Source organism: Rhynchophorus ferrugineus, unplaced genomic scaffold (assembly GCF_030347505.1).
Source record: "Rhynchophorus ferrugineus isolate W39M unplaced genomic scaffold, kcgeb_rfMv2 rfM7, whole genome shotgun sequence".
Lineage (NCBI taxonomy): Eukaryota > Metazoa > Arthropoda > Insecta > Coleoptera > Curculionidae > Rhynchophorus > Rhynchophorus ferrugineus.
The window spans coordinates 36,228,797-36,242,557 of record NW_027472586.1 but is presented as its reverse complement, the minus strand read 5'-3'; the positions used below and the strand labels follow the sequence as shown (position 1 = coordinate 36,242,557).

Sequence of the window (13,761 nt, the reverse complement as noted above, 5' to 3'; positions counted from 1 at the left end):
TTGTGTTTTATTTAATTTCCTTAGTCCCACTCCTCGATATGATCATTAGTGTAAAAATATTGTTAACGTCTACGAATCAGACTGCTGTATTAATCTTTGAATCAAGCTAGAAATTTACGTTACTTTGATCGCATACACGTGTAACTTGATTGCTGACAAATATTTCATAAACAAAAGTAAATTTTTAAAATAATTAAAAATCACTAAAACTTACACCAATAAACAGTGATATGTCTCTTAAGATATAAGTAATATAATTTATGCTTATATTAGTATCAATTTTGTTAATTCATATTTTTGATCTAAATAGGATGCTTACTTTGCATAATATTATATAACATTAAAGATCAGTTAAAGAATAAATTGAATATTTTTATCTATATTTTCTGATTTAAAACAATAAAAGTTTTTAATAAAAACCACTTAACAGTGAGTATACGTATAATTTTCATACAAGTCGAATTTTATTATGCGACTACTGTATATGAAATATGTCCCATAGGGATGCCAACGAAATATCGATATTTTTTCAAAAAAATTAAATATATTTCTAAAACATTATAAAAAAACATTTTTCATAAACCTTCTAAATTGGTATTTATTTTTAAATGTTTGCTGTATTTTGGTGCTTAATTTCAAATGATTATTTATTTTGTAAGAATTTATTATAAAATATCAATATATATTACAAAGAAAAGTTGATTTTTTTCTCTCTTATATCGATATATTTCTTGGCGGACTGCATGCCGGACCTGTCGAATAGAGGAAGCCACCTCTTAAGCCTAACTTAGTAGTTATAACCTACAAAAAACATTTTGCCGAATATGATGAGGTTCTAACAATTATTTTAAAAGCCATGGTAAAAACAGCGAAATGACAATATTTTTAAAACAATGCCCCGTGGCGACAGTATGTCAATTAAGGCTCCGTTTGTGAAAGGATACTAATTATATAGACGGCTTATTTCAAATTAATTCAGAATAAGATTTATTATTCGGTAAATAATACCATTATATATATATATATATATATATATATGAACCAATAAGAAAATTTAATTTAGTAAGTGTATAGTGCGTTGCATAAACGTAATAAAAAACGAAATTCTAAATTAATATACCTTAGATTAGAATAAACAACGTACAAACATGAATGTGTTTAAATATTAATTACCAAAATATGGTTTTAAGTGTTTTGCGAATCAATATATAGATATTATGATTTCCTGCCGCCTTAACGCGTCGGTTGTTAAAGAAGATTTAGGTTAGGTTATAGATGGCTTATAGAATGGCATCGCTGTTTCCATATAGTTTATATCCAAAGGAGTGTTTATAATAGCGTTTTTAATATTTAGAATGTTTGTAATATAAAATGGACCTGCCGCAGCCGCCCGAGGGTAATACTTACACCGCCTCTATTCAACCCTGCGGATTGTGTCACAAATTTTCTGTTGTAGATAACGAATTGAGAACTATCATCGACAAACTAGCTCAGTTTGTCGCTCGAATCGGACCCGATTTCGAGCAGATGACCAAAATTAAACAAAAAGGAAACCCGAAATTTCAGTTTCTGTACGGTGGCGAATATTTTAACTATTACCAGTACAAAGTGACAACCGAACAGGCTAGTAAGACTACTACTACTTCTAGATTAGTGCGGTTCCAATATTGTTCAATCGATTTTTAGTCGTGAATCAACAACAACAACAGCAGCAACAACCGACCGCCGTGGCAGAATCCAACAGTTGGAATACACCACCGCCCAATATTCCCAATCAGCGGAACATCGAGATTGATCATATCATTCAGCAACAGGACGCTTTACGGGAACAAATCAAACAGAGTGAACAGAACCTAACCGCACAACATACCGTTCTCTCACAGCAGCAACAGGCCGCCGCCAAAGCGACTGTATCAAAATGTGAAACGGAAGATTTACAAAAGGAAGCTGATGAGTGTGGTATCAATCTAAATGACCTGTACGCGATTTTGCAACCTATAATCGACAGTTGCACCAAAGACAGTATTAGTAATGGAAAATCATGGTTTCTTCAGAATGCAGATAACAAGGCGAAATCGAACTGTATTGTGCAGTGTTTGTTGTACAAGTAAGCATAGTTCTAGTTTGTTTTCAATAGATATAGTTGCCAAAGCTTTAACATTAATTTTGACATAGACTATAATTATTTTATTAAGTTTGAATATTATTAGCTTAATTATCATATAAAAGCAAGATGATCCACATATAATATACACAAAATTATAAGCATCGCCTGATAAAATGTATTGTGCCAACCATATAGTCTAGAAATGTATCCCTGCGACTGTTATTCATTTTTGTCCATGTCCAGTTTTTATGGAAATAAGTAATTACATTCTAAGAAAAAGTTATTACTGGGCGTGATTTTTGGCTATGGTAAGTTAAGTAGGAGTTTTACCCCATACTAATCCATATACGTTTCTCCGCGCGACTATAGTCCATTTTTATTTTTGGTTCAATTTTTTGTCGATTCAATTTAATTTTTTTTTTGTCAAATAAGCTTCGATTCTGGTGAAAAGAATATTAATTATGCTAGACCTTCACATGAATTACTATATAGAATCGAAATTTATTCCCAAGAAATTTATGAACTTAAAACAGAGATTAGAGGGATTACGATCTCACGTCGGGCATTATTTTCTTTAAAAAGAGTGGTTTCTTATATTTCAGGGTGCTGCAATACACTACTTTCGCGCAGAAGTTGCACGTTATATATCTGGTGAACGACTTATTGCATCACAGGTAACTTGATAAGTATGTTTAGTTTTTTTGTGTTAACGTCACTAACCGTTATGTTTAGTGCCCGGAAGAATGCCAATGATTTAAAGGATGCTTTAGAGGTGGCTGTGGTACCGATGTTCTGCAACGCCAACATAGTCGCCAACGCAGACCAGAAGCAAAAACTAGAGAAACTGCTGAAGCTGTGGGAGTCTAAGGTGAATTATCTGCAGTCTGAAACGTTGGAGAAGCTGCACAACCCGGAGGAAAGTTTCCAGCAGTACCAGGCGGATCAGATGGCTAAATACGCTTCTAAAGTCTCTACCATGGTCCAACAGATCAAGACTACCTTCGAGCGATACCAGTCACAGCATCAGGCGTTCGTCTGCCACGCGATGCAACAAATTACGGACCTGGAGCAGCAAAAGCAGAGCTTAGAGCAGAACCAGCAGCAGCAACAACAGCAGCCCCAGCAACAGACGCAACAGCAACCTAATCAGGCGCCGCCGGCCACCAACAACATCATACCGCTGGAGACGATCCAAGCCACGTTACAACAGACCATCCAGACCCTCAGCCAGAGCACGGCGGCAGCGACGAATCAGACCCCGTCGCAGCAAACGTTCCCGATAGCCACGCAGAACAACGCGGACAGCTACCTGGCGATAAACCCCAGCGTACCGCCCCCGAACCTCGCCACTCAGCCCGCACCCATTAACGGAATGGACAATCCGTTCTCTCAGCCGCCGCCCGGATATTTCCCTCCCTCGGCGGTGTTTCCCGATTTCTCCAAGCCCCCGCCAGGTTTCACGCCAAAACCGGAGGTTTCCGCGGACGAACTCATGCCCAGCGCGCCATATTACGATCTACCGGCTGGACTTATGGTGCCGCTCGTTAAGGTAGGCATCGTTTATATCATAGAATATATATATATATATATATACTCTATGATATAAACGATATATAACTATATATATAGACACTTGTTGAAGCCTTGGATTTAATTAATATATTTCTTTGTGTTTTGAGAATATATGTTATAGTCGTTCAATAGTATTCGGCAGTGAATATTCAGTGAGTTCAGTTAGCTTATTTTCTTCCATATAGTTATTATTCGAATTTCCTAGAAACATATACTGACTTAATGTACACTTGTATGACTAAACCAGTCATATTATATCAAAAATAATTTTCTATATTATTTGGTAACTAAAAAAAGAACAACGTTATTAAAAACGCATATACACAATAAACAAAACAAATGAGGCCTAACGTCAAATGTTACCAATAGTGTTGTTTACCTTTATATTACACTGTAGACATAATTAGGGTACTTAAAATAGTAAATACTTACATTAGAATAATCTTATTGGGATAAATACATTAGCAATATTTGAACCATACTAGCTGGTTCCCGCCTTGTAAAATTTAATCACATTTTTCTGCCTTGGGACGAAAATACAGAACTTGTTTGGAGTTTTTACCGAAATTGGAGAACTTCACCCACCTATACACATTAGATTATCTAATGTTTTATAGCACAAAATTATTAAAATATTGTAGAAATAATACCTGTTGCCATACAAACCGTCTAGTGCGACCAAAACAACTACGTCACGCGTAGATTTAAAATTTCACTATTTCAGACGTCAAGTTTTCTTTTAAATCAATTTTTGTGCAGTAACTCCGGGTGAAGTTAATATGTAGAATTGTCATAAGGTAGTTTATCACCACCGATGAACGCTTAATCTAATCGGTGTCCTGTTCTTTCAGAAAGAGGACACTGCGTACAGACCGCTGGATCCGAAAGACATAAGACTGCCGCCGCCCGCGCCGCCAACCAAGCGCCTCCTAGCCGTTGTGGAAGCTTTCTACTCCCAGCCGTGCCACGAGCGGCCGCGGGACAGCGAGGGTTGGGAGAAGCTGGGCCTGTACGAGTACTACAAGGCCAAGAGCCAGGCGAAGGCAGAGAAGGAGGAGGCCATCAAGGCGGGTTTGCGAGCCAAATCAAAGAGCCCGTCGCCGGTCGTGCTCAAGTCGGAGAAGGAGAACACGCCGCCCAAGCGGCGGTACCGCAGCAAGTCACCGACGCCCCCGCCCCCCGTAAGACGGCGCGGTCGCCGGTCGAGATCCAGGTCGAGGTCGCGGACCAGGAGTCGGTCGAGGAGTCCGCGAAGACGGAGGACGCGCGACAGCAGAGACAGCCGGGAGAACCGGAGGCGCCGCAGCTACACCAGGTCCAGGTCGAAGTCAAGGTCGCCGCCCGCGAGGAGGTCCATCTCGCCGGCGACGCCCAATTTCGGAGGGTGAGTGTTGTTGACCCCATAGTAGTATTAAAAGTAGCACTAACTAGCGTAATAAGTATTATGGTACTTTGAGCTTACCTTCAGTTATAATAAATTAACAAATGATTGATTTAAATACACTATGAATCCAGTAAGTTTAGACATTTCAAATTACCAAAATTCCGACAGCTGAATTTTGGTATAGACCTTTGGCTTACCGTTATAAAGAAGGGAAAAAAGTCCCTATTGTTAACGGTGAGTTAAAAAATAACTCAGACCAATATTGTATTTGTTATTATCATTGTCAAACTGTGTTGTCGCCTTGCGGACGTGGTATCGATGAGGACTATTTTATAATGATGAACAAGGTCTCTACAAAATACAGCTATGTCGGAATTTTGATAATTTGATCACTTTTTTATGGCTAAATTGACCGGACCAGAAAAGGTATATCGATACTTTTAAACAACATTTTTAGATAATTTGGATTGGATCAGTTTTAATTTATTTTTTAATATATCTCCTTATTAGTTCTTTCATTTTTTGTTTTTAAGTTTTCCCCCACTAATTTGATCTCATTATTATTATTATTATTTTAACTATTAGTATTGTGTTGATCCTTTGTTTGGTGTTAATGTACTCCATAACCACTTTATATATACTTTATCTTCTTTTATTTCTTCGCTTTTTTACTTCTCAGGGTAGTTCTTTGCTCGTATCTTCAATTTGTTCTTCCTTACCTTTGACATCGATCTTTTTTTCCTTATTTTTTCTGCTAATCACTTTCCGTGTATAATTATCCACTGTGTCATTCTATTTCACTATTCTTTTTTTGTTGATGGTTCATATACATTTTTTTTATCTATGCGTGATAGTTTTGCCATAATAACTCTCAACATATCGCCATTCTCATTCTCTCTCTTTTATTTTTATTATAGTTTTATTAACATATCGGATCTACTAGGTTAGGATATTTTATGTTAGTGTAATAAGTCACCCCTTTGTCTAGGTAACACTTCTTATAAAGACAGTGCAGCTTTTCTCTGAAACTTCTTGATCAAGTATTTAATGGCTTTTAATTACATCGGTATTCCAGGAATAATTACAGATCCCTGAAGTCATCTCTTCATTATAAATAAATATTGAACAATGGCTTTAAGCCCTCTCTTGGGCTAGCTAGGGTTTTTTACAGTGACGGTGAAGGTTTTCCTTGGAAGTTTTGTAACTAGTTGTCTATGTTATTTGTATTAGGTTTCCTCTTTAGATTTGCGGGTCTTACTATCAGAATTTCACTGCATCAATACTCGTAAAAGTATTACAGGGCTTAAAACTTGCCTCCAGGTTTTCTGGTCATAAATAAATATTATTTAATGATTTCAAGTTCTCTCTTAGGTTAAGTGGCTTTTTACACAGACGGTGAGATATTTCTCTTCAAAATTCCCGGCCATGCCTGGACGCTACTTGGATAGATTTGTAATCTCCGTACAAGAATATTAAATAGAAATAAATTGAAATCAAAAGCGGGAGATTTTAAATATACCGGAAGAATTAATAACAAAAGTACAATTCTGGAACTGGAAAACATTCTTCTAATAGATTATTTATATATTCTATTTCTTCGAATTTATCTCCTTTATATCTAAGTAACTTGTATTCTTTCGCTTCTTTTTCTACTGTTTGTTTATTCTTATTTTTAACTTGATAAGTTTCTGGTCTAAATAATAACAAAACCATTTATCTTTAGCGCATTATTTTGTTGCCTACAAATAACAACTAGTCACTCTACTATCACCATCATTTTTCTTCGATATTGCCATTAAAAGTTGTTTCATTAAAACTACTGTAACATTTAAACCATAGAATAAGCAAACATAGATCTCCTAACTAACTATAAAGGTGTGGCCAAGCTTTATTCGTCTAAACCATCTAAGGGCGCGCCAAGCGGGTTTATTTACTAAAGGGAGTAATTAAAAATAGTAATTAATAAATACTAGTTAACATTTCTATAGTTCTATTTCTAAGATGCCTGTCCAACTCTAGCCCTCTAGTAGTTAAGACGCATAGTTAGAACATGGTTACATGTTAATGGGTGTGCCCATTTAAGTTCCTACACTATATGTGTATGTTTTTTGGTTGCTGAGTGATGTGTTAGTAGTGAGCTCAATCATCTGCCATACATCAGTGTTACTACTCTTTTATTATTAGATGTGTAGAACTCTTTCTAAAACTATGCCTGTAGGCTGAATTAACTTTTTGTATATTAACCAAATATTATTTAACGACCTGTTTCTTTATTTTCCAGGGGACTGTTCGGAAGAAACGATCCTCAGGAGTTGGACCCGTCGAATAAAGGTCACGAGATGCTGCGCAAGATGGGCTGGGCGGGTCGCGGCCTGGGAGTCAAAGAGCAGGGCATCGACTCGCCGATCGCAGGCGGCGACATCCGAGACCGACAGGACCAATTTAAAGGCGTGGGATGCAACCTGAACGACCCGTACGAGAACTTTCGCAAGAACAAGGGCGCGGCCTTCATCACGAGGATGAAGGCGCGGGCCGAAGAGCGCGAAAAAGAGAGTAAGATCAAGGGTGACGGGGAGCTGAGCGCCCGGCACTAATCCGTCGCCGTTTTGGCGGGTTTGTTTCAGGAAGGGGCGGTTCTGAGGAGAGATCGTGAACATGTTACGGGATTCCCGTTCGTTTTGTAAATAATTCACCATATATTCTTAATAAATGTTGATGTGACAACGCTATACACGAGTGAACTTTTTCTTTGTGTTTGTTTTTATATGGAGACCGCAGTGTTGTGTATGGTTAATAAAATAGCACGATTTTATCGTTAGATATACATTTTATTTTTTCGATATAATGTCCCTGAACTATAATTACGTTTGGTGATAAGTTGTTGGCTCTTGTTGATAACTGAAAATCAACTCGCTTACTTGACAATACATTTGAGAACAAAAAATGAGTCGTGAAGATAAGATTTTCCCACTTCGCCAGATTACGGAGAAATGTTTCACACTAGAAAAACGTGCGATTATTGTTTTTATTGACTTTAATTGTATTTTCAACTATTCATACAAGCACTTACATTGGCAGCTCTAGAACGCATGTTTTCATTTATTAGGCCTATTAATTAGCTTTAAACAAGTTTTGAAGCTTTGTTGTGAATATTCGATATCCATCGATAGTCGCTACTTTTCCCCATCTTTCAGACAATTTATGGATTCCATCTCAGGGGAACAATGTATGTTTTGAGACTACCCACAAATTGACCCATTTTTTTGTATCTTCACCCATAGTAATCAGAAGGAGCAAGGCCTGGATATTAATGTTTTCAAGTATGTTTTCACCAGTTTTGCAACATGTGATCGACGTTGTCATACTACAGGTTGCAAGGTGTGTCGTCTCCTGTCCAAACGATTCAACCGCGTCGTACGATTTATTGATCGAAAACATCACAGACTACGTGTTTATCGTTTCATCGGTTGAATGGGCTTAGGTTGTACAACTTGTATTACTGATTGCAAGGTGTGTCGTCCCCTGTCCAAACGATTCGACCGCGTCGTATGATTTAGTGATCGAGAGCATCATTGATTATGTCTTTATCCTTTTATCGGTTGAATCGGCTCAGGCTGTACAACTTGCCGCACTACAGATTGCAAGGTGTGTGGTCCCCTGTCCAAACGATTCAACCGCGTCGTACGATTTATTAATCGAGAGCATCACATACTACGTGTTTATCGTTTCATTGGTTGAATCGGCTTAGGTTGGTTGTGTACAACTTTTTGTATTACTGATTGCAAGGTGTGTTGATCCCTGTCCAAACGATTCTACCGCGTCGTACGATTTACTGATCGAGAGCGTAACTGGTTATGTCTTTATCGGTTGAATCGGCTCAGATTGTACAACTTGTCGTATTACAGATTGCAAGGTGTATCGTTCCCTGTCTAAACGATTCAACGGCCTCGTACGATCTATTGATCACAAATTATGTGTTTATCATTGGAGAAGAATTCAGGCATACAAGGCGTATTTAGAGCATACTGGAGATCTGAAAAAAAAACAAATGGAAAAGAAATATATAAATAATATGTGAATATACATAACTGGATATATCAATGATATTACTTCAGTGCTGAAATATACCATATTTTACATTAACATCTTTTTTTATTCAGTGTCAACATTGTCAAGTTATTTTAGGAAGAAGAAAGGTATATTAGTCAATTTGAGCAAGATGATAAGTATGTATTGGTACAAGTTTGAGTTTATTTTGAGTTAAGTTTATCAATTTTATACCTATTATACTAATTGTCCTAATATATTGGTAATTATATTGTGATGAATTATCTTTCAAAGAGAAAGAATATCGTTACTTAAATTTATTTCTGAAGGAAATATGTAAGCTAACATGATAAACATGATAAATGTCATACTTAACCAAACTAAATTGAACGTATTAGTCATTTTACTTAAGTGCGCTTGCGTCGAACTAGCCAATCATATACTACATTTTGTTTGTGTGAAAAAAATATTTAAATGATTTAAAAAATATCGATATATCGGTGAACAAGACATGTCGATATTTATTTTTGACAATATCGATACTTCTTCACTTTAACCATACTTTTCCACACATAATTCACTTGATGACCGAGAATGCTAAGTCTCAAAACAAGAGTTCGATACGCCACTTCAAAAACCCTAGGTTTTTAATCTCTCACTCAAAAGTTCAGTCATTATTTATTTACCTCATTTACATGTATCGATACTTTCCTGAAAAAAATAGCGATATTTTGAGGTATCGGGAAATGTTGCTAACATGTATCAAGACTTACTATTGCATGATATTTACATTATTTTGGGTATCCACTATGTATAGTGTTTAAATACATTCCTCTTGAAAAAAATTCACTTATTTTGTTCCCAACATTATTATTAACATCGATACAATTAACGTAGTTGAACTTGATAACATAATAAAACAAATATTAACATCATCCAAACATTATTAAAAGTTTTCCGGGGAAACGGCGAAGGTGCCATGTAAATAAATGTGCTATTTGTAGTACATATTGTACGTAAACTTTAGTGTTCTGCGCTTCTTCATATAAACTTTAACTACTCCAAATCTCACACTCTTCCGTCAATGCAACGTTCTTAAAAAAACGGTACGAAATTTTCCCTTTACCTTTTAATGAACAGATAATTCCCCGCATCTAGTTAATTAATCTTGTGTAATCCTACCCGTTCTCCGGAATCAAAACGACATCGTACGAGGCCCCGAATGCTCGTCACGTGGTCTTCCACGTTATCGCGAACGTGATCGCCCGATGGATCATGTGCAAATTATCGTCGTCGATCACCGACGTACGTCCACGAACCGTGCCGCGATCGGTCGTCTCTTCTGTGCGAATCCTCGGGTTCCGTTGGCTTTTTCATAGTTGTTTTGCAGTGGTAAAATAGATAGTTGTATCGTTAACCGACACCTTTCCTAAAGAGATGCCCGGAGACACGCCATCCACGCATGTAAAAAAAATAAACCGACGGTTCTGGGGTTGCCCGCGGATTCGAGAATTCAAAATGTTTACAACTATTCTGCGGCGTTGCCAGCTTGTATGCGTTGTAAATACTGTAAAATACATTAATATGTTATAATAAAATAATTTAAACTTATAATAAAATTAAATTAAAGTAATATTTCAATAAACAGTAAGCGCTCGTTAATGTGAATTAATTTAAACCAAATTTACATCATCGAAATGTTTACATTAAAGGATATTATTTAAATAATAAAGGTCTCTAAGAGAAACGATTAATATACATATATAGATATATTTATAACCAACTAAACAAATATTTTATCAGCGGTAATTACTTTTTCTTCTATAATCTATAATCTTCTATAATGGGCTTAGGTTGTAAAACTTGTCGTACTACAGATTGCAAAGTGTGTCGTTCCCTGTACAAACAATTCGACCGCGTAGTACGATTTATTGATCGAGAACGTTACAGATTACGTGTTTATCGTTTCATCGGTTGAATCGGCTCAGATTGTACCACTTGTCGTACTACAGATTGCAAGGTGTGTCGTCCCCTGTCCAAACTATTCGACCGCGTCGTACGATTTATTGATTGAGAGCATCACAGATTACGTGTTTGTTGTTTCATCGGGTGAATCGACTTATGTTGTACTACAGATTGCATAGTAGATTGTCAACTTTTTGTAAGAATCGATGATCTGCATATGATAGTGGTAACGGCGCTCCTATTAAATGATATATTTGTCTTTGTATCTGCTATTGACGGCAATTGTTTAACATTTTGTTAATTACTTTTGTTAAACATTTACAAAATTTGTTCAAATCATAATAAAGCCGACATAATATTTATACATTATTTTATTTGAATGCTCTTATGTCAAAAAAAGTAAGAATAAAGCATTCAAAAACACCAACTACACATTTGGCGGTTCCTTAAGAGATTCTAAGTCTAATAGGGCAAGGTTTGTGCTATAAGGTGGACTATCAAAACTTGCCAGTCAATTTCTTTCAATTCTGGTATTATTTTCAATTTCCTACTTCAATTGCTTTAGTTTATAAACATTATAAGATCGATTATCCGTCTTCAATAGCCATTCAAGTGATTTCCGATCAGCTCAGCAGAGAAAATGTAGTGTAGTAGTTAAGCGGATGTACCTACAACAGCCACACCAACACCAACATGATTGATTCATTGGTGTAAAGTACTTGAATAGGAGTGTAAGCTGATCGGAGGTCATTGAATTTGATTTTCCAAATATCTTGGTTGGAACACTGTGTGCACAAAGAGATTTGTTAATAGAGAAGCATAGAGGGGTCAAGAGAGTGAGGTCGGTATCTTCCGGTAAAGATTTTTTCAATGTTACGGGGGTATGGGTGAGTAGATGATGGGAAAAAATCTTTAAGGCCAATTTAGTGCGACTTTGGACAGCGGGTTCAACTGTGATGAGACATTGGAGACTAGGAATTGGGCTATACCAGAGCAATTCAAAGGGCACAATTTGGATGATTTCGAAGGAGCAAAATTATGTAGAGCCGGTAATGTATAGAAAGAATCTATAATTCAATTTGTCCTGATAATAGATTTATACAGATATAGGATAATGTTTTGATAGAGTCCATAAGAGACATGAGAGGCATTTTAGTATGTTTAGGTCTTTGTTGGTGTGTTTTTTGTGTTGGTTATATGTTGTCTCCATGGGAGGTGTTGAACAAATGTGACTCCCAGGTATTTGATATAACTGCGGGAAGATATAGGTTTGTTATCTATGGATAATGTTGTAGAGTTTTGGCTTCACGTGCGGTCCAATAGGACAAGAGGTTATCTGCAAATAATCTTATGATCAAAGATGTAATCATGTAAATAAAATGGATTAATGGATAGAAGGACTATATAAGGAACCTTGAGGGACGCCGTTCTTAAACAGGTGAGGGGGGAAAGTTTATTGAGGATCAAAAGAGTTAAGAAAGAAAGTTGCCCTCTAAAGCTTTAGAAGTGTAACTGTGGTAGTATTAGAGGGCGATAAGCCCTATCATACCATTTTTATATGAATTAGATGGATGATGGATATTAGAGATGCTTAAAGCAGATGTATCAATGAATGCAAAGTATTTGCTATCAGAATTAAAATGTTTTGAAACAATCTGTTAACATTTATGACAGTAATTTAAGGTAAGCTATTGAATATTTGATACTGCACGCGGAACTAAGGTAAGTATACGCAGAAAATTTTATCTCTATTAAAAAAAACTAGATGAAAATATTTTTGAACAATAAAAATCTGTTTATTTGGTTCATTTGTTAAGAGATTATTTTTTATTTATCTCTTATTTTTTATAAGATTAATGATTTTATAAGGGCTGAAACACCAAAAGTTGTTTATAAGGTAGATTGGGGGACTGAAACCAAATCAGCACCCCGTTTTTTAAAATTGGCTCTAGTTTTATAAATATACAATAAATTTATTATTTTATTATTTTTGTCCATTAACGGTCATTTATTGGATTAAAAGGTATAAATCAGAATCGACTAGAGGCTGAACTGAATCTTTTATACTGCTTGGGATCTATTTCACGTATTGGGGTCCAATCATCTCTCATCATGCCTTCATCCCAAAAATCATTGGTATCACCTTTCCATTTTTAAACGAAGAAATCCAAGATGTCCCCCTAAAACATGAAATAAGGTTACTAAATCACAGCAACGTGGAAGCACTACAGCTACTGGATAACACTCAGGAAGTCAGAAGATTGAAGCGAACCAAACCACACGAAGTTGTATAGCGTATTCTTAATTTTAGTTTAAGTAGTTTAGTTTTATTTTACTATGGGAACTGCATACTGATGTGTTAATCCCGTACTCGCTTTGTGTATTAACGCAAGTACAACAGAACAGTGTATAATGGAACAAACATATTTAATATAAGATGTAATTAAAAAAAAAAGAAATGTCCTATTTTAAGCGCAAAAGCACCACTGTATAGTCGCGAAATGACGTCGTCGTATTCGTAATAGACGATACTCTAATGCTCGTCAAAGACAACTAAAATTCGTACAAGCAGGCAACGCCGCAGTACTGTTGCGACCACGGCCAGGTGATGTGTTTAGCATCACGTAAGCTGCGAGCGCGCGTCCGAGAAAGACACGCGATCGGCGTGACGTCGCTTATTGACCCG

General features: G+C 36.4%; 1 protein-coding gene and 2 long non-coding RNA genes across 4 annotated transcripts; 1 reads left to right on the top strand and 2 right to left on the bottom strand.

Moving 5' to 3' along the window:
- Nucleotides 1–1,237: 1,237 nt before the first annotated feature.
- Nucleotides 1,238–7,881, top strand: scaf6 (SR-related CTD associated factor 6). 2 transcript variants are annotated; one of them, XM_076410754.1, is made up of 8 exons: nucleotides 1,238–1,396; nucleotides 1,457–1,627; nucleotides 1,687–2,107; nucleotides 2,710–2,781; nucleotides 2,840–3,656; nucleotides 4,531–5,063; nucleotides 7,345–7,616; nucleotides 7,688–7,881. In XM_076410754.1, the coding sequence occupies exons 1-8, from the start codon at nucleotides 1,372–1,374 to the stop codon at nucleotides 7,714–7,716; spliced, it is 2,340 nt and encodes a 779-aa protein (XP_076266869.1). In that variant the 5' UTR covers nucleotides 1,238–1,371; the 3' UTR covers nucleotides 7,717–7,881. The 2 variants fall into 2 exon arrangements, with proteins under 2 accessions (XP_076266869.1, XP_076266868.1); XM_076410753.1 differs by having other exon boundaries at nucleotides 7,345–7,881.
- Nucleotides 7,871–8,275, bottom strand: LOC143200351 (uncharacterized). The gene is made up of 2 exons (XR_013006691.1): nucleotides 8,134–8,275; nucleotides 7,871–8,063 (listed from the first exon to the last, which is right to left on the bottom strand). It is a non-coding gene; the product is annotated as an uncharacterized LOC143200351 (long non-coding RNA).
- An 824-nt stretch (nucleotides 8,276–9,099) lies between these two features.
- On the bottom strand, nucleotides 9,100–10,013 carry LOC143200354 (uncharacterized). Its single transcript, XR_013006694.1, has 3 exons — nucleotides 9,884–10,013; nucleotides 9,797–9,821; nucleotides 9,100–9,180 (listed from the first exon to the last, which is right to left on the bottom strand). It is a non-coding gene; the product is annotated as an uncharacterized LOC143200354 (long non-coding RNA).
- Nucleotides 10,014–13,761: the final 3,748 nt, after the last annotated feature.

What these genes read in the sequence shown, in the direction of transcription:
- scaf6 (XM_076410753.1), top strand. Translation starts at nt 1,372, where the DNA reads ATGGACCTGCCGCAGCCGCCCGAGG. An exon ending in AGTGACAACCGAACAGGCTA is followed by an intron (nt 1,628 to 1,686) that starts GTAAGACTACTA and finishes ATCGATTTTTAG; the next exon opens with TCGTGAATCAACAACAACAA. An exon ending in TTATGGTGCCGCTCGTTAAG is followed by an intron (nt 3,657 to 4,530) that starts GTAGGCATCGTT and finishes CTGTTCTTTCAG; the next exon opens with AAAGAGGACACTGCGTACAG.